We start from the raw sequence: 20,678 nt of genomic DNA, 5'->3' as shown, positions 1-20,678 counted from the left end.
TTAGATTTTTTGAATGGACCAGAGAAATAGGAGTGTTCTTAAAACTAATCTCTGGGCTATTTTTGAAATCTCTCATGAAGAGTCTTTTCAAGGCTTTCAGATGGCATGAATTGTGTACAGCTGCACAAACAATATTTTCTCAAGATTGGACATGTCTGGCTATGCAGTTTAATAGGTTTCCTTGCCCAGTGGGATTTTCTTCGTCTTTGGTCATGGTCAGAAGAAAACATTTTGTCTATATGGATAAGGAGAGAGTGGAGTTTCTACTTCTTGATCCTAAAGGTCTTTATCCTTTCCTCTTGGTGGGACAAGTGACACAGATCTGGGTTAAGGAGGATGCTTTCATGGGTGCTGCTGTTAAAATAATGGCATGGTTTGATTGTTGCTGTTCTTTGGGGAAATGATATTGTTCATTTCCTGCATAGTTATGAATGATGTGAAATAAGGTGTTTCCTGATGTGGATGGATCATAACCCAATTTTACTGTTCAGTTACATCATGACAATTCACCCATCAATTTAAAATTTTCCTAACAACTTTTCACTGAGATACTTTATGTAGCACCAAAAGACATCTCTTGTGGATTCCATAGAAGTGTTACTATGACTTAATTCTGTAGCTGTCAATAAATATTTTGGCATTTTAATAAGCATATGGAGTACATAGGGGCCCATATTCATGTGGGAAAAGGCATGTGAGAGCAGAGGTATTGAAGAACAAAGAAATGTAAATAATAGCTGAATATCAGGATACAAATGTTTTCCACCAGTATTACTCAATAGTAGCATTCATCAATACTGATCCCAGTGAGACTAGGAAAATGTTTTAAACTATAAAATGCATATTTATATATAAAATATAAGATAAGCAACATGAGAAAAAGAGAGGAAATTAATTTAGCTGTTTGCACTGAAATTTGTAAATTCGGCAAATAGAAATAAATATATATAAAATTTAGCTGTGATACCTGTATATATCATTGTAGTAACAGATTTGTAAGTGTTCAGTGTGTTCTAATGATGGTTTTTCCTCTTTTTTCACACAGCTGATTGGATTTGTGTACGCCTGTTACGTGATCAGTATTTTCATGGAGGAGGAGGACAGCTGTAAGTACTGATACACACCTCACCATCTCTGGAGCCAAGGTACCTGGGCTGAAACTTAGTCTTGTATTGAACTACCAAGGCAAAGAACAAAGTTTGAAAAATGGCAGAATCTGGCATTCATGTGTACAACCAATTATGCTTAAAGACATACTTATTTTGGTACTAACAACTTATCGAGGTTGGATTGAAATTTCTGAACCTCTTCATAGGGATTTGTGAGCCTTTTACATGAGCCAGTCACAGTGAGGAAAATTATGTGATCCATGTTGCTTACATATAGATATGTATGTCATTGTGGATGTACATTTACATTTGAATTAAAGCTCCTGAAGCCTCTTAATCTGTTTTTCAAAATGGCATCTTTATCAGCAGTAAAATTAATGGAGAGGACAGACCAAGTGCAGTATCACTCTGATCAATAATTAGGTAAACCTGATCTATGCTTACAGGCACTTAGACCATGCATTTAAAATATTCCCATATTCTTAACTTGCTTTTGTCAATGAAATCCTCATATACATACTCATGTTGTTCCAAAATTTTGAAAATGTGCACATCTTAAGAAAGTATTTCTCAGAAAGTCATTAAGAGTCTATTGGAAAAATCTGAATATGCTGAACATTCCGGTAGGATGCTGTGTGAAAAGTGGTTATGAGAATTGCCTGAGGATGTCACCATGCCCACATGACCAAGATAGCCATTGGTAAAAGCAGTAGGGAGAATGGAAAAATATTGGATTAGCAGAGGAGCAAATATAAGAACAAATACAAAAAGGAACAATGTGTGACCATTTAAATTACTTCCTCTCATTTATAAGGAGGTAAACAGTAAAATAGCTCTCTCTAGGGGAAAAAAGAACTAATGTCAATAGCATTTTATGGTTATAGCATAAATAACATGCAACTAAGTATTTATTTATCAACTTTTATTCATAAATCTTTACATAGTTGTTCTGTTTCTTCACAGAATAGGTCTAGTGGGTGAATATCATAGGAGAAATTAATTTAGTTTCTAGGAAGGCATTTGATAATACCTGGAAAATCTTACTGAAAACATAATTCAAGTAATTAATGTCTATGTTAGAAATGCAGATTGTTTCATTGAAAACAGTGTGAAGGACTATAAACAAAATATTTTTCCATTGCTACAAATGGTACAATGTTCAGTTCTCCATCATAATGCAACAGACATTAGTATCAAATCTATTTTAACACTTTCATTTAAAGGTCTTTATTAGGAAGAAAATATGTCAAAGAGATCCTCAGATAAAATTGAGTGGTAGGGGATAAGCATGGTGTGCACATATTGTACTGTGGAAAGGCAAAAAGAGCCTGGATAAAGATGGACACTGTAAATGAGAAATATGAATACTTGGATAAGAAACATAAATAAAATGTAGGGCTTGAGGAGAAAAAGCTCAGAAAATGCTTTCTGGGAAAGCAGGAAGCTGCCAATTAGGCAGGAGCTGGTAACACAGGGCATCAGCAGATGGCACAGCAGCACAGTGGCTGTATGGCTTGGGATGCATACACACAGCCTTTGGTCTGTGAAATCCAGACACTGCTCCTGTCCATGTGGCTCTGATGAGTCAGCGTAGTATCCAGGACTTCATAGGGATAGTTGGAAACTTTGTTTATGGGACAGTTACTAAATGCCTGGAACAGGGGGCTACATCAGGCCTTAGGGGAGGCCTGCAGGCTGATGAGGAAGACACAAATGCAGTGCTTTGAAGGATAAAAGTCGTGTGTGCACACGCACACCCACGTGCAAGCAAAGATGCATCAGTACCTGGGAAGACAGCCTCTTCCATTTTTTACAAAATCATGTTATATTACTGTTGGCTTTGTTTAACCCTTTATAGTGTGATTCACACACCCTGTTTTAGCATGTGTGAAAGACAAAACTCCCAGGAAATTTTCCATGTTCATGGAAACTGCAGTCATGTACAACAGACCATATGTGGCTTACACATTCAAGGCCTCATGAGAGGGTTTTTTCCAAGTTAAGAACCTTGTTCACTTTGAAAACATATCTGTGTCAGAAAAGATGAGGGCTGCTTCATTTGCCTCTGATGGTGAGATCACCTAATTGTCTTTTGAGGGTTTCCAGCCATACAATACAGATGGAAGTTTTGCTGACTGGGAATGGAGAACAGATAACATATTTATCAACCGATAAAATAGATCAAATGCTAAGGTGATCCAGTGTAGAGCTAACCCAGCTATAAGATAACATATTTATCAACAGATAACAGAAAACAGATAACACATTTATCAACCCATAAAATAGATCAAATGCTAAGGTGATCCAGTGTAGAGCTAACCCAGCTCCCATTCTCCTCAGCTGACTCAGGGATCTGCATTTAATTTCTGCTTGTCTTTCAGAACTGTCAATGACAATTTGTTCTTCTGTTAAAAGTGAAAATCACCTCACTTGTCTTGGAAAATATGCTGTAATGTCCTTTGCTAGGAATGGGCAAATTTCCCATCTCACTCGTATCTTTACATTTGATCATCTATACTCTTGTGTGAATAGTTTTTCTTTGTTAGCAGAGAATGACCAGGGGCAGGGGCCAGAGCAGTGCACAAAGGACAGAAAAACAGGAGCAAAGTGGAATAGATGCAGCTAGGAGATTTCACAGCCATTGGAAAGAAGTAATTTCTGACTTGCTACTTTTTTATTGCCTTCTAAGATTCTGAATTGGATCAAAAGCAAATAAACAGCCCTTTAATATCTGACTTTGTGTCTTAGTGCCCATTTATGTTTTAGAGCCCTCTATGCTTATAAATAAAAACATTATAGACAGGTGTTAACCCCTTCATAGAAATCCCACAGATATGTTTTCAATAAAGAAACATCTGTTTAAGGCACAGTAAGAAAATGGTTTGGTTTGACAATTAGCTGAGAAGAACAGGACTTATTCTGGAGAAATTCACATCGCTAACTTGCAGCATAATGAACAAAAAATTATTCCAGATGTAAACACAGTGGTGCTTCAAAACAGTTTGAAAGTAGACAGTGTTTACATTGGGATAGAAGTCCAAAAACCTGCAACAAAGTCCAATTTTATGCATTTTTATATGATGCAGCAGATCTTTTTCTTTGGTAGATGCAGCTATTCCATCATATTTTAAGCAGTAGTTTGCACAGAATAAATCCTCAGCCATCTGAGTGTCAAAGCCTCCCTAATTAAATATACTCTGCAATATTTAGTGCATTGAGTTAACCCCAGTTCTTGGTCTAAAACCCATCAAGCAGACTTAAAAATTAATAATAGCTGCCTGTTTAGCCTCTATGCAGTGCTTAAATGGATTTGGAGCCTGACATTTCAGCTGATGGACACTTTTCTGAACAGTAATAATGCTTGAGGAAACATTTATTTCCAGCTATTGCTCAACCTACCTACATTTCATACTGTAGTTAACTTGTACTTAGAAGGAAGATGGTAGCAGGTCAAAAGGAATGAAAAAAAAAAGGGACATGTTAAAGGCATACTATGGTAGTGGGGTTATTACCTTCCATCATTCATCCTAATGAAAAAGTCTATTTATATCTCTTCCCTTCATTTTTTCATTTCTTTCTTTGTAGATCTATCAATCTCTATAAGCCCTTTTGAAGAGGTAGAATATGTGAAATCTGTAATCATAAAAGCCTGTCACTATCCTGTTTGTGAATCATTTTCTCCTAAAAATGAACTCGGAAACTGATTTCCACCTTGACAGAGTTACTATTTTAATTCAGTGGTGTCTGGAGACTAGGCAAAATACATTGCTAAACATCCTGATTAAATTTCTAAATAGTTTCTGGACTTTTTTGAGAAACAGTTGTTAGCGCTACTACTGCTAAACACTAGTATATAAATGTGACACTGACACATGTCAGAAGTGATAGTTCTGTATTGTGCTGGATTTTGTGGAGTGGAAACTGATTTGTAAACAAATTGCATAAAGAAACAGCAGTGAAATCAGAGGGAAGGTTTGCCACAAAACTACAGTTGTGATTTCAGCATTTTTGTACAAATGAGACTGAAAGGCTAACAGGCCAATCTAATGAAACTTAAACCTCTTTTGTGCGTGGGCAAAAAATAAAGAAAAGGGTTTCCATTCACCATGAAGATTTATCCCCTAAATGAAAGCACAAGAACAAAATTAATAAACAAAAAAATTGATTATTTTTGTCTGCTATCTATGCTTGTTGTGTTCACAGCTCAGCTGTACTTTCAGAACATAGAGGAAGATGAATTTGTTTTTACAAATTGCGAGTTTCCCTGTATTGTGGTACCAATATGACCCTCCATATGCTATCATTAGAAAGATATTAAGTAAAGCAAGATACATTATTACTTCCTCTGAAAAACTGCTGCATTGCCTTATCTGACATATGGCATTACATTCATACTCACCATTGAGCATCTGTTGTCAGTAATCAAACAAGAGAAAAAGAATTTTATATCACATTTAATTTAATATTTATAGTTACACAGCAGGTCCAGAAATGATAAATTTCCTGTAAATATGCTTGCTTTTTTTTTTTTAAAGTGAATGAACAACTAGCTAGCAATAGCTAATATTAAAAATATCCAATTACCTTTATATATAAGTATCCAGGTTCCCTTAACTAAGGAGTTTTTGGGAACCCACTACTATCTTTACATTAATTGCAATTGTACATGCAGTTGAATCCATCAAAATTCTGAGAAAAGAATATTTGTGATAAAATGTTTAATATCAAGAACCACCAAGAAGGAGAATCTGCACTACTCTTCTGTTGGGCAATACAAGAATCAAACATCCCCAGTCAATAATTGTCCTAAATTATCTCCTTGAAGAGGACTTAACAAAAGTTGTCCAACAGCAGCACAGGTCATCGCTGGGCTTTAGCACTCACCACTGTCACCTTTAAACCATAATGACTTGAAAGAAAATGTGCTGTTCCTGAGCAGTGGATGAGTATGCTTGACACAGACATTTAAAATTATAATAAGTTTTACTGCTTGGCAGTGAAACAGCACTATAAGCTGCCATGTTGACAGCATCCTCCTGACTTTAGCAATTCTGGAAAATTGGAGTGACTACCAGTATTTTTTGAAGGCTTGAAAGCAGTTTCCATCTTTTTGTTCATCTGGAAAAGAAACCCAAAACCCCAGAATTTTGATTCACCTGTTCTGGAAAAAAAACAGAAGCAAGTATTTTTGCCAGGCATACATATTGCTAGGCATAGAATAGTAGTGGCTTCATAACCAGGTGTATTCTGTAGTTCAACTGAACATTTTTTTAAAAATAAAAAGTGGCCTCTTGCAGAGATGAAGTTTCCAACATACTTGTCCTGAAAGGTGGTCTGTGACATCTGGAAAACCAGGGAGCCCAGCCAATGCCACAGGTGGTTCCTGCTGCTCCTTGCACTGAGGTGCTGCCCACATTTCAGGGTGGCTCATTCCCTGCTAGCAGCCTCTGGCATCATTGTGCAGATGCCAAACATGAACTGAAGGAGAGGCTGTGGTGTGACCAGAAATGTCACCAGACATATCCAGGGGGCTTCCTCAGTTCAGCTGTGGCCCAGGACAACCCCACCAGTCATTCAATGGAGACAAATGTCAAGTTGCAGTTTCTGTGGACTCTGGAGGTCGGTCCAGCTGGAGTTTGTTGATTAGATGCAGACTCATCTTCTTATTACCCTATTTATACCTGACTTCACTTTCTCCTGTAGTGGAAATATAAAGGATAAAACTCTGTTCTAACAAGACTTTATGGTTTAACAACATTGTATGGTCCTACAGTCCTATTGATGTCCCCTCTATTTATCACTAGCCCTAGTGCGTGAATTACCTGAAAATGCATGCTCATTCCTACACTAAACTAACACAATGAATTCTGAAGTATTTAATAAAGCAAGAAATACTGCAGGGATTTACACATTTAAATAAACTCTACATGCTATTTCAATTTATTTTTTTTTTACCTTCAGTTATCATACATTGTCTAAGAATTTATTCTAGTTCCTATGGAAACATGTGCATAGGTATAATGCACAAAACCAAGAGTAAAATCTCTGAGGTGGTGGAAAATAAAAGCAATTAAACAATATAAATCCAAATACTAGGGAAAAAAATCTTGATTCTAGATAGGCTATTGACAAAAAAATTGCAGCAAAGACATGATTCCCCTTTATTTTTTCTGCTTAAAAACCACAGGTGAGTAATCTCTCACAGGAAAGCAAAATCTAAAAAAAAATGCTCATGCTTTTACATTGCCCTAGCAAAATGTAAAAAATGGTCTTCATTTCCAGTTGTATTCTCCATTGACTGTTGCAGAACACTGTTCTAAGAGATTGTCTTTAAATAATAGATGGTGCAAAGTGTACTGAAAGGAGAGTCTTAACTGTGGAGTATGTCTAGCAGCAGCAGCAGTTACCTGCTTGAAAGTACCATGTTTCATGTGTGATCCCACATGTAACGTTGTCCAGCAAGGGTGCAGACAAAGCGTGAGGAAATGGCATCATCTAAATGAGGTGTAAGCTAATTCCAATTTTTCATTGGTTGAATATACTATATTCTAAGGTGTGACTCAAATAACTTGAGGAAATCCCCCTTGAGTTTCTAAACCACAAAAGTGGTAAAGAATTAATTTCTTAATGTTGGGTTGCTTGAATAGGTGTGGAAATAATAGTCAATACACCTGCATGCAAACCAGCAGCTCATTGATTTTCCATTAAGGAAGGGGGTAAATCACTCAAATAGTAAGAGTACCTCCAGTGCATTCCCACAATTCCTCCCTTAAGCACAAGTCAGAAATTTCTTCCTGAAATTCAGCAGAAAAAAATCTCCTCAATCACTTTAGCAAACATAATATTATTGGATATTCTCCAGAATATTAGTAGGTCACAGCAGTCATGATTAAGTCACAGTACAATTTTGAAATGTTCTTTTTGTGAGTGAGGAAATCCCAACTTGGCTGCTTCACACATTGAAATGACACTTGGTAATTTTGATCAAGATTAAGTTCTCCAATAACTTTTTTTTTTTTTGGTAAAAAGTTGAGGAAGAGTTCAGGAGAGTAAAATTTAATATTTTTTAAAAATCTGTTTTAGCAATGAATTGTGTGAGCATTCAGCTACCAAAAGGTGCAGAGCTGCAATCACTAACTTCCATCCACAGTTTTGGATTCTGACTGTAGAAATATGCACATATATTATATGCAGTCATTTCAACGAGATTTCAGGAGCACAGGTAAAGTATTTAGAAATATCTGTAATGAAAGCAAAATAAATTTTATGTACTACTTTCAGAAAGTACTAACACAGTTTTCTGAACAGAGATATGTGTCACAATGGTATTATGTCATCATGAGACAATTTTACCTGTTTTGATACGTACATCTATATATATGTGTATATGTGTGTAGGTGGGTATGTATATCCATATGCATGGGTATGTAGTTGAATAGATACATATTTTGGTTCAATCAGAGGGATGTACAGACTCTCCTTAACTTTGAATTTCCAGACTAGATAGGTAAAGAGTAGTTTACTACTAACTGATCAATTTCTGTGTTTCAAATACAATTAATGTTAAGCATTTCCACCATTGATTCAGAACATTCAGACTAGATATATGATAGAATTTTTTACAATGAGGGTGGTGAAACACTGGAAAAGGTTGTGCAGAGAATTTCCAGGTGCCTCATCACTAGAAACAAAACTGAAGGCCAGCAGTCTGATCTAGATGAAGATGTTCCTGCTCAGTGCAGGAGGATTGGACTAGATGGCCTTTAAAGATTTCTTCTAAACCAAATTATGCTATGATTCAGTGATTCTATGAATATTATATGCCATATCACATATAAAAAAATATATATATGTATACACATACACATTCACACATTTGCGCAACTGTGTACAAATTTAACAAAGGCAAATTCAGGGGCCTGCACCTGGGAAATAGAAACCCCCTGCACCAGCACAGTCTGAGGGCTGACCTGCTGGAAAGCTGCTCTGCAGAGAAGGACCTGGGGCTGCTGGTGGACAACATCTGTCCATGAGCCAGCAGTGGCGTGGTGTCCAAGAGGCCAAAGCTGTGTCCTGGGCTGCATTAGGAAGGACATTGCCAGCAGGCTGAGGGAAGTGGTCAGGCCTTTTCAGTCTGGAGAAGAGATGAATGAAAGGAGAACTTATCAGTGCATAGAGATATCTCAAGAGTGGGTGTCAAGAGGATGGGGCCAGACTCTTCTCGGTGGTCCCCAGTGACAGGACATGGGGTAGTGGGTACAAACTCAAACACGGCAGCTCCACCTGCATATGAAGAAAAAAAAGTCTTTACTTTGTCGGAGGCAGGGCACTGGAACAGGCTGCCCAGAGAGGCTGTGTAGTCTCTTTCTGTAATTATTCATCAATACTTACCTGCTGTATGTGATCCTGCTTTAGCAGGGAGTTTAGACTTCACAATCTTCAGAGGTCACTTCCAACCCTAAGAAGTCTGTGCTTTTGTGATAGAAGAGAATTATCTTTAAGTAGGAATATACTTATAACCATTCAGTTTTCTTTAAACTGGAGATAATACATTCCTTTAAGATTTTTTATTTACTACTCTAATTAATAATATTCTTATTAAAATGGAATAATAATTCTGATTTTAGGGATTATATCATTTAATGAGGGTTCCTCAATAGTTCTTAGATCCATGCATTGCTTTCTTACTCCCAAACACCCAGTATGCCCTTTTTTTTAACTGGCTCATTTGATTCTAGTTTCTATTAACCTAACTTAATATTGATTTTGTTTCAGTCTCCACCTTCCACCTCCTTGGCCTTTCTGTTGAAATTAAATCTGTCTTTAAATGGATGCTATCCCAACCCCCAGCTGCCAGCACCTTAGCCTTTTCACTTAAATTGCATCTATTGTTAAATCAATCTTACTCCAGCATCCAGCGTTGCTCTCTTGAGCTTTCCACTCAGCATCACATACAGGCCTAAGTGGTGCCCATTCCTGTCTGTACCTTTCATCCAGCTGCTCCATTAAAATGAAACCTCTTTACAAATCCATTTTCCACTTCCAGTAGCAATCCTCTTACTTCTTCATTTCCGAATGGCAGAAGCCTTGTGTCTGTTTTAGTTTGTAGAGTTTAAAAAGAAACTTTTCAGACTCTCACTCTTCTGCGTAAACACCATCTCTCCCAAATCTTAACTGTCGTGCAGATAGGTTATCCAAATTTTTGGATCTCAGCTTAACTAACATCCATTTCCTTGTTGCTGCTGCCTGAGTGGTAATTTCCCAGTCAGCAAATTGTGTCTAAGAGCTCTGTCTGGGAATAACTGCTGCTGTTGGCGTGGGAAGCATCAGCCTGGAGTGAATGATGTGCCCCTGTAATGAAGGGAGTGCTGAGCCAAGGGGGGCACAGGATTAGTCAGGCTCTACACTGGGCTGTAAACTGTCTTCATTTTATGCTGAAAAGGAATCTGGGAATTCAGTGAGCAATTAAGAGTTAAGACAGCTGTACACTGAGACAACTGTACCCAGGACTTTCGTGATATGATTTGTAACTCCACCTGTTTGACGGACCCAACAGACTTGCAGATGAATTAGCATTTTGGTGGTCAGAGTTCTCAGTGCCTTTTCCTTTATGCCCATGCCTGGCCTGCAGGAGAGATGGTGAGGCTTCTTCTCAGAAGAAAGAAAAGTCCTCCCTTCTTCTTAACAGATAATAGCCTCAAAAGTAAAACAGATCCATGCAGGCCACCTGAGTTGAGAGACTGCCAGTGATTTTTCCTGAAGATAAGATTTATTCACGATTCTAGTTGTGTTAAGCTTTGAAATACAGCAGTAGAAAAGCCAAAGCAGCTCGTTCCTTGTTTTGAGTATCCATGACAAAAATCATACAATATGGGTCCCTTTTTATCTAATGGCTTCCAATATATGTAATCATGCATTATAGCCTTATAGGATATTCAAACTACCTAGAAAAGTGGGTACTATAAATTAAAAAAGAGATGGCTAACCAGCAGTCAGTGAAGTCAGTGAAGTACATTGAACGAAGCCATGAATTTCAGGTCATAGTGAGGTAAATTTTGAAGATAATTTTATTTGGTAATGGATACTTTCTTAAAATGTGGCAAAAATGAAAACAATTGAATAAGATTTAACAATCCACCACTTTACACATCTTTGAAAATCTCAGGTCCGAATCTCATAAATCTAAAGGCAAGCAGCATGATCCACCAAGAAAAATTGTCAGTTTTGTTTAGAAGAGATAGGGATAAACAATGATTATTGATAAGATCAAAGCAAGAGAAGACCCTTGCCAATAAAGTATCACAATAATTTCTTAGACCACAGTCACAGAACAAGAGAAAGGAGAAATTATTGGGTCAGTTAGTCAGAGCATGGAGCTGATTAACACCAAGGTTGTATGTTTGATCCCTGTGTGGGCCATTCACTTAAGAGCTGAACCCAATGATTCTTGTGGGTGCCTTCCAACTCAGTATGATCTGTGGTTAAAATACTGAAAATAATTTAGGTAATGGTTGGTAAACACTTTTTTTTATCCTGCAAAATTCTTACCTCTTCTTTAGCTCTCCTTACTGTGTTTCTGATGTCATCACAACTTCAACCTTTCATAAAGTAACCTTTTTAAATTCCTCCTGTTTTAAACTTTGACTTGGTGTCTATATGTTGTGCTTTTTAGATTTTCTAGTTGTGTTATTTCAACAGCCTTAATGGTTTCAGTATATAAGATAAGCAAGATTTATAGCAAGAGGTGCTGTCTTAATAAATCAAGAGATATAGCTGTTATGGTTTTCCAGCTGGTCCAGTTGGTCAAATAAATATATTGCCTGCTCCTAGAAAGCTGTTTTTCAAAAATGCTACATTATATTTATTGCATTTAGTCAGTACTGCTGATGTGCTTTATTAACTATGTATCATAACAAGTGTTTCCCTTACCAGTGCTCTGTGATTTGGGTCATAGCTGGACTCACTTCAAACTTCATTTGACATTCTTTTGCCTTGAATCAGTAAATACACAGTTGGTTTTGCTAGCAGAAATTTAATCTCAGTCTCATCTCTGTTTTTCTCAATATCACAGACTAGACACAGCAAAATTAAACGATACTGTGTGACTCTCACCATTTATGTGATGGCTCTTATGCCTTGGCGTTGATTTCTACTCATTGTCTTTTCCTCCTTAACAATGAAAATGTGTTTTTTGGAGGACTGAAATTTTAGAGTTATAAGGTTTTCTGAAAAGTGTATTTTTACTTCATCTTTCTTCAGGGAGAGGTTTTTTTTTAATGATTGAGGGCAGTATTGCATTATCATTCTTTTTCATTAGTAGATTGATTCAGTGGTGGCTTCAAAGTGAGTGTTAATCCTGTTACAGACTCTATTCCAGACATTTATCTTTCTCCTAATATGAAATGATGCCACTTTCTAACAATGAGAAAACCATTTTCCTAGCCATCATATTTGCTTACACATGTGATATTTCTTTTTTCACTCCATTATATATGAGAAGACCACTGGTTATTGTAAGCTCCCACTTTATAATACTTGACCTTCTCAGCTCTATTTTTAAAGCATAAAAAGTAGTAATTTTATGTTTTGGGGTGTTAAGGAGCTAATCTGAGTTGGTAACAGAGATGATGATACAAAAAGCAATGTTAAGAGATGAGAAAGTTGACTTGAATGTGGAGATAGAGCAGGAAAAAAAGCAATAAAAATATGAGGAGCAGTAGATTTCCTCATTTGCAGAGAAACACTCACAGAGGCAAATGGGTACTCATGGATGCACTTGGATGTGATTAGGTAGTAAACTCAGCAGATATAGCCACAATGGCTCTAAAATGCTTGATGGCCATACATTCTGGGGTGCAATGAGGGAACCATAGAAGAACTTGATAGTGCATTTACTGGGACTGGAAAAGACTCACATGATACTGGATAAACAAAAGATTATTTTGCTGGTTTCCTCATCTTGAAAAACTAAAGGCAAGAAGGAACAGAAGATTAGAGCTTGTTGATTTATACTCATTCACAGAGATAAAAACCTAAAAGGAAGATATTGAGGCTCTGGAGATCGCTGAAGGGATTTATCCACTTCCATTTGCTATCTGTAGACTTTGATTCAGAGAATGCACAGTAGGATCACAGGCTTCTGCTGGGATGAGAGGAGGGCTCCATCAATGTTAGAGGAAATATTGCCTGCTTAGCAGAGGAAAAAAGGTAGTTTGGATCTAAAGACACTAAAACCCTGGGAGGTTTGTGGTAGAAAACTTTGGGGTCTGCCACCTCAAGGATTGAAGCAGACCACCCCTAAGGGAAGTGCAGCTGTGAGTGCAGTGTGGATACAGGGTGGGGAATGTATGCAATACCCCACACTGAGGAGCAAATGTCATGTGCTGAAGCAGGATTTCTACTCAGAATGTCACTCACAGTCTGTCACAGACAGGAAGATAAATTATAAAAGAAAGGCCTCATAAAATAAGGCCTTGCTCTACTAAATTAATAGCTGGCCTGTCACTTCTAAGTGCAGCTAAGTAGTTTGCAAGTTTCCCTGTGAAAACAATCTTGGCAATAAGAGTTTGTTCACTCAACAATCTATTCCTAGGGTGAAAAATAAGTGCACCTGTAAAAAAAAATGTCTCATGAGAATCAGTAGAGAAAATATCTAAACTAACTAAAAACACAGAATTTTGATAGATATGCAAAATACCATGTACTGACCTATGAACTAAGTGTGAATGTATGTTAACCAATAAGATCAATAAGATCTGACACAATGTCTTCTGATAATTCTATAAAACATGACCTATACAACAAAGATGGGGCTTTTCCTGCATGAAGAAAATGGAGTCATGGCTTTTTTATTACAACAGTAGTCATCAGGGCAAAGGCAGGATGATAAATGAAAAGGAGGATGAGGAAATGGAAGCGGCCTCATCTGAAATGGAAAAAATGTTAAATAGTGTTAATGGGTTTGATGTGATAAAGTGGAAAATAGCATCAGATCAGTACTCTTTTGAAAAAGCTGACAACTGGCCTCTCAGGCTGACCTCTCTGGAAGTACAAGTTTTAGCATCTGTAGCAAGTTCAAGATATCAAATCTATTGAGGTAAAGATGGTAGTTCTGTACCTGGATCCCAGAAAAGTCAGCTACTCATAAATGAAGGGCCAGGGAAGAAGGAGACTTCCCTGATGGCAGCAAAAGACATTAACTGGCAGGCATGTTAAGCAGATTTTAAAGTGAATAAAAGAGTTATAAAGCAAAGAAAAACTGCAACATGGGCTGAATATAACAGAGCTTTAGTCAGCCAGACCCTTGAAGTGGATGTGCATGATTGCCTTTATAGAAAACTTCGCAAAATACTGCAACACAAAACTCATAAAAGGCAGAATTAATTGCATTATAAACTAGCATGCTTTTAAAATGGAAATACTCCAAGTTACTGCATCTTACAGAACAGAAATGAAAGGCATATAGCATTTCCTTCATTGTTTTCTATGTCTATGTAGTTGGAGGACCATTTGAGTCTCAGCCAAGTCTCTGGCTTCTTGATTTGCAGGTGTTCTGCTTGGCTTGCCAAGTTCTTTCCATCTTCTCTTAAGGCCTGCCTGGTTTGCTGCTCCCACTGCAGTCTCTGCTTGAGGAGCAGGTTGGCAGCTCCTTCCTTCTCTGGCTTGCACCCTGTGCTGTGCCATGAACACAGGCACTCTCCTGAAGGCCCCTGGTTCACTTCACTTTTTCATGAGAAAAGATACAAACACATGAAGTAAATGTCATGTCATAGAGGATGATAGTAGCAAGTTTCAGAAGCAGTATTTCATCCCTAGGAAAGTATTTCATCCCTTGGAAGCTGGGAAAATCCAGAATCACTCAGTGATAAGAAAATCCCTCCAGTCCTGCAACCTACTTTTTAAAAATAAAATTAATGTTCTGTTGTGAATGGATGATGTGAACTTTCTTCAATACATAGAAATCCTTTCCTCCAAATGTCACATGTTCAAAAATGTCATGTATTTGATCTTGCAAATACTTTTCTCTAGGAATTTTGTCTTTAATTATTCATTAGGGTTGAACAGGTTCAGCATTAATTTTAAAAATAGGGAACATTCATTTCTCACACTAAAATATCAGTGGCTTGTAGTTAAGTTTAGAAAAAGCAGCTGTGGTATTCTTGGGTGTATTATAATGAAGCAGGTATAAATATTTCAGTGTTGACTCAAAAATAAATAATTGGATCATACTGACAAATAACTGAACCTAAAAGAAATTCTATGGATACAAATAAAGTCAGGCCAGGAACAGTGCCCTGTGGGATTCAACTGATAGGAAAAAAACCAAAAAAAACTAACAACTTGAAAGAACAAAACAACTAACCTGCAACCTAGCAATGAACTGTGAGTGGAATAGATCAATTCCAATTGGTCTGAGATCTGCACTGAACATGTTTGAAAGAACGCTGTCATTTATGGCTTCAAACTCAGCAGTAATATAAAGGCACACTAATACATAGCGTAGAATCCTGAATTGAAATACCAAAAAAAGATCAAAGCATAACTTCAAAAAACAGATTCAGAGTTGTGTCTCTTTTGAAGTCAACTTGGACACATTTATTGTGAAGATCACGTGCCTGGAGGTGTGACTGAAGCTGTAACAGCCTTCTGTACAATAGTCTTGGCACTATTTCAGTTGCCCTTTTAGTGGATAGAGTGGATAGAACTCAATGGCTTGTTTCTCTCCCAATATTGTGTGAATGTAATTGATAGATGTAGTTTCTGGGCATTTAATATTTTTTATGCATGGTTTATTTTTCCTTTGCAGGCTTAATTTATACATAGACAGTATAGTAACTTAAAGAAGAATCAGAGAACATTCTGCACCAAAAGGGAATAGATCAAAAAGGGTACCAGAAAGGGGAAAATAATTAATTAGTGAAGACTAATTTTTACCAATTTTACATCTCTAATTTTCTCACTGTATTAAAAATTACCTAGAATTTAATTAGAACTGTTTACAATTTACTTTGGTCATATGCAGAAAGAAAGCTACCCTTCACTCTATTTGAAATCTCAGACTAGAACTAGCAATAGCACCTTTAAATACAAGCCTCAGAAAAACAAAACAAAACAAAACAAAACAGCTTTATCTGTTTGAAATGTTTTCAAGTACAACTTCCATGTATTACTATTCTCACTAGGATGTTAGCATTTTCATTAAAATGAGAAACAGAAAAATATAGAGACCTATAAAGGAAAAAAATATATAATCAGGCATACTTAGTTAGAATTGCATTGCTGAAAAATAGCGTAAATCATCTATGCTGAGATGTACGGGATGGTTGATGCCCAAGCTGATAAGTATTTAGAGAGAGTACAGTATAACATTTTAAAACAGAATGGAAAACTACCCCTCATCAAGTTAAACTTTGAACGTGGGTTGGCACATAGCACCCTGTCAGGAAAAAATAATGTTTTCTAAAGCCTAAAGGAAACAATTTATACATACCTGCAGTGTAAAGTATATGTAAATATGTATATATATATATATATAGGATACTGAATTAGTGATAATAAACTTGTAGTGAATATTACTTGATAGTAAATATTTTCCTACATGCCTTATGTGTGATAACAATACTTTTCTAGGGGCTTTTACCAAGTAGTGGGCAGGAGTCCTTAATGACGTGGAAGTGACTGAAAAATACTCACTTTTACGGGGGAAAAAACCAGCAAAACACCATAATCAGGCAGCCTTCCACTTAGTGTCAGTAATGGGATGGTGTGGCTGTAAATATCTTTCAAAATCATGGCACAGAGATTTTTGGAAGATACTTTCAGATTTGGAATGAATGGGGAGGTCTAGGTTAAGAGGGTTTGAGCAATTTTCACTTCCAAACATCGTGGATCTTCTTCATGCTTCCTCCTTGGAGAGTAAACGCTATCTTGGATGTCACATCACTAGTAAAATGAGGAGAGAGCTCAGTAGTGAAAAGCATAGACAAAATTTCCATGCCAGTGCTCTTTCTAAGGCAGCTTCTGAGAAGATCCTTCCTTCAGTGCAGCCCTGTAGAGAACTGTGGTGCTTACATGTTACAAGGTAGAGAAGTTTTTAAAATTATGATCTAGCCCACTGGTGGAGACTAAGAAGAAAATCTGGTGCAAATATCATAATAATTACTGTGGAACATTGAAATATTCCCCTTCTAGCTTCCAGTAATAAAAGCTTAAGTAAAAGGGTGTCTCTTAGTAATTTTCTACCACTTTATCCTGTTTTAAGCTGATTACCATCTGCCAGTACTTTATAAAGACAGAGCAGCAATCAGAGTGCCACAAATGATTACTGATGTCTCTTCTTCTCACTTTCTTAATCGTCCTGCACACATTTTCCCTCCTTTAATCCTCTACATAAGTGAGAAGCCATTCCTGTGATCCTGCAATGGAACATGGCTTGAGACTTAGGTTTAGTATGAAGAGGGGAAAATGGGGAAATGGGGAAAATGGGGAAAATCTGGCTCCAGACAGATGGCTGGGTCAGTCTGGCTTGTGCAGTGAAGGGTATAAGGACAGTGGATCTCTTGAGGAGGGAAGGCAACTGAAAAAGCAGTTTTTTCAGGAAAAAAAAACATACTTATCTGGAAAGTTTATGTAACTACAAGCACAAACATTGGAAAGTCTGAACTTTGGACTTCATGCATGTAGCACTGACTTATCATCAATCCCCCAGTTTTGCTTCCTGTTCCTAATTGATTTTTGTTCTTTTCTGCTGGTTACACGCTCCTCAGTTGCGTGGCTTTTCTTAATAATTGCATTGTTATATTGCCATTTAATAAAAAATCTCAGTACAAGGAAAATACTTCAGTGCAAAATAATAGTATTTGGAACCCCAGAGGTTAAGAAAATCTTCTGTCCATGAAAACACAAGTTTGAACACCTGGTAGTCTGCCTCTCTCTTGGAAAGGGGACAGCTGGAGATGCCAACTATTTGAGCCATCAGCTTTGGGGCTTACTCCCATTTATAAAATGGGGAGGCAAACATGAATAGAATATAAGATATTCCAGGCTGAGAGAGTGCAGGAGCTCCTAAGAGTTGTCCTGTTGCCATATTGTTACTCGGTTCATACCCTCCACCTCCAGACATGCTAAGAATTTTCCAACTTTGAAATAAGAAATTAGTAATATACCAATGAGCTGACAAGCTCTGGCAGCTGTGTGCACAGGGCCTGCCAGCAGGTCAATGAGATATTGCCAGAGAAGCTGAATTCCAGATGAGAGGATGGAAAAGGAGAAAGGATTGTTTTTTTCTGAGCTCTGATTCTTTTACGCTAACTTCAAAGGAAAGCAAATTTAAACTTGCATATGGGTGAATGCACTGGATAAATAGTAGTAAGGCAACCCAAAATGTCATCTGTCTAGAAAAGAATAACCCTCAAAATTACTGATGACAGCGGATGCACTTTCTTCAGCCAGCAGCATACTGCACTTTTCTCACTCAGGCAGATTATGACAAGCGTTGCTCTGATACGGCCCGTGAATGAATGAACATCACTTTAATGGACTGCCTGCCGTGGGCAGCCAGCACAGATTTGCACTTCCAAGCACAGCAGGTAGTGAACTCTAAAGGAACATTTCACACTGGTCATTAAGCATCCAGCATGACCACAAAACTGAGGTGACACAAGGAGAGAGCAATTCCCTGGGAATAGGGATCATGTTTTGCAGCCAGGTGCAGATAAAATAACCAGCTTCTGCTGTAACCTGCTATTATCTCTGGGATGCTAAAAAATCCTCTCCCTAGGACTTTAAGTTTCCCTCTGTATGACTGTAGTTTATGACTGCACTACATGGGGTGTTTGTTATTTAGTGACTGAATGTCCCTACTGCTGACAAGTTGTGGTTGTTGCTTTGGTTTGGGGTTTTTTTTTAAATTTAAAGCATAGTACTATAGAACTGTATAGAACATGTTTTTTTAATTGAACTTTCTCCCAGGCTTATGCAACTTTCTGAAGCTATTTAATGTAGCCCTGTAAATCCATGGCAGAAATTATCCATAATCCATTAATCAGGCAGAAATAAAAAAACCTAATTATTTTATATCATCCCTAAACCAATATTTTCCTCTTGAAAAATCTACATAAATTTGCTGTTATTTACTGTTGGCCAATTATGCATGTATGCATCCAAAGATATGTATGCATCCAAAAGTTCATTCAAGATAAAGTTTTAAGATATTTGATCCCTGCTTACACTGAAATGTACATCATAATGTCTTTGCCTCCGATGAAAATAAAAATTCAGTTTTCTATGTTTAATGGCCACTTGTGGTCTTTGTCCTGGAAGACTGCTAATTATAAGAGATGAAAATACCAGGTAAAATCAAAATTAATTTTTAAAATTAGAAGTAACTTATAATTCAAATAATTGATGACAAATCTTCATATTAAAGAGGTATAAGCCATAAAATAGAGGGCATGATGAAAAATGGCACTTTCCATTGGAACAGCTTCTTGCCTTGTGAATGAGCTTCACATAAATTTTAAGGTGAACTTCAGCTTTAATACTGCATAAGGTGTCTTCAATTGCAAAAGAGAAAGCCTCAGCTAAACAGGTTTGAGCAGCTCATCTCAACAATTGCTGGATGGTGCTATTAAATATATTTTCTTTGTCAGAGCAAAGACACGTCTATGTTGTCAATCATTAATACATCTCAACTTCATTTCTTGCTCAAAAAGATTTGTTGGTAGAAAGGCTAGTTACTTTAAATTCTCTCCCTGCTTACAATTGCATATAATGCTTGTGATTGCTGAGAGGAATGATGTGTGGTTCTGAAGTGGTGAATTGCCTCAAAAACATTCTTTTAGCTCCTTGTTTTAACATGTGCTCAATTAAAAAAAAAAAAAAAAAAAAAAAAAAAAAAAAAAAAAAAAAAACAAAAAAAAAAAAAACCGCTTGTGATTGCTGAGAGGAATGATGTGTGGTTCTGAAGTGGTGAATTGCCTCAAAAACATTCTTTTAGCTCCTTGTCTTAACATCTGCTCAATATAAAAAAAAAAAAAAAACAAAAAAAAACCCCAAAAACCAAAAAAAAAAAAAAAAACCAAAACAAAAAAAACCAAACAAACAAAAACCCAAACAACCTCCAGATCACTGGAAATTGGGGAATACTAAAGTGCATAATCAAAAAAAACCTAAAAAAACCCCAACCAAATAAATGAAAATCAGTGTGGACGTGATTTATTCTAAAAAATTATTCAGTAAATATGTATTGTATTAGACGTCTAACATTTACCTCTGAAGTTCCCACTAAATGAAGGAGATGGATCTGTTAAAGTACATCCAGAGGGACACCAAGTAGATTAGAAGGATGGATCACCTCTCCTATAAGGAAAGCCTGAGAGAATTGGAATTGTTCAGCCTGGAGAAGGCTTCAGAGTGACCTAATTGTGGCCTTCCAGTACCTGAAGGGAGCCTAAAAGAAAGATGGAGAGGGACTTTTTATAAGAGCATGTAGTGACTGGATGATGAGGAATGGCTTCAAACTGTAAGAGAGTAGGTTTAGATTAGATTTTAGGAAGAAATTCTTTATTG

The 20,678-nt window shown here is 37.0% G+C and overlaps 1 protein-coding gene across 3 annotated transcripts in view; it reads left to right on the top strand.

Moving 5' to 3' along the window:
* The window catches only part of NKAIN3 (sodium/potassium transporting ATPase interacting 3), a 337,666-nt gene that overhangs the window by 310,632 nt on the left and 6,356 nt on the right, over positions 1-20,678 (top strand). For 2 of the 3 annotated variants that reach the window (XM_039702919.1, XM_039702918.1), the window contains exon 5: positions 1,046-1,106. In XM_039702919.1, the coding sequence (XP_039558853.1) occupies positions 1,046-1,106 (61 nt within the window). Of the gene's footprint in view, positions 1-1,045; positions 1,146-20,678 lie in introns of all 3 variants that reach the window. The other variant, XM_039702920.1, reaches the window with a different exon arrangement.

The sequence above is a fragment of the Passer montanus genome, unplaced genomic scaffold, assembly GCF_014805655.1.
Source record: "Passer montanus isolate IOZ18808 unplaced genomic scaffold, ASM1480565v1 scaffold16, whole genome shotgun sequence".
Taxonomy (NCBI): Eukaryota; Metazoa; Chordata; class Aves; order Passeriformes; family Passeridae; genus Passer; species Passer montanus.
The sequence above is the reverse complement of the archived record's forward strand: the minus strand, read 5'-3'. Positions and strand labels throughout refer to the sequence as shown.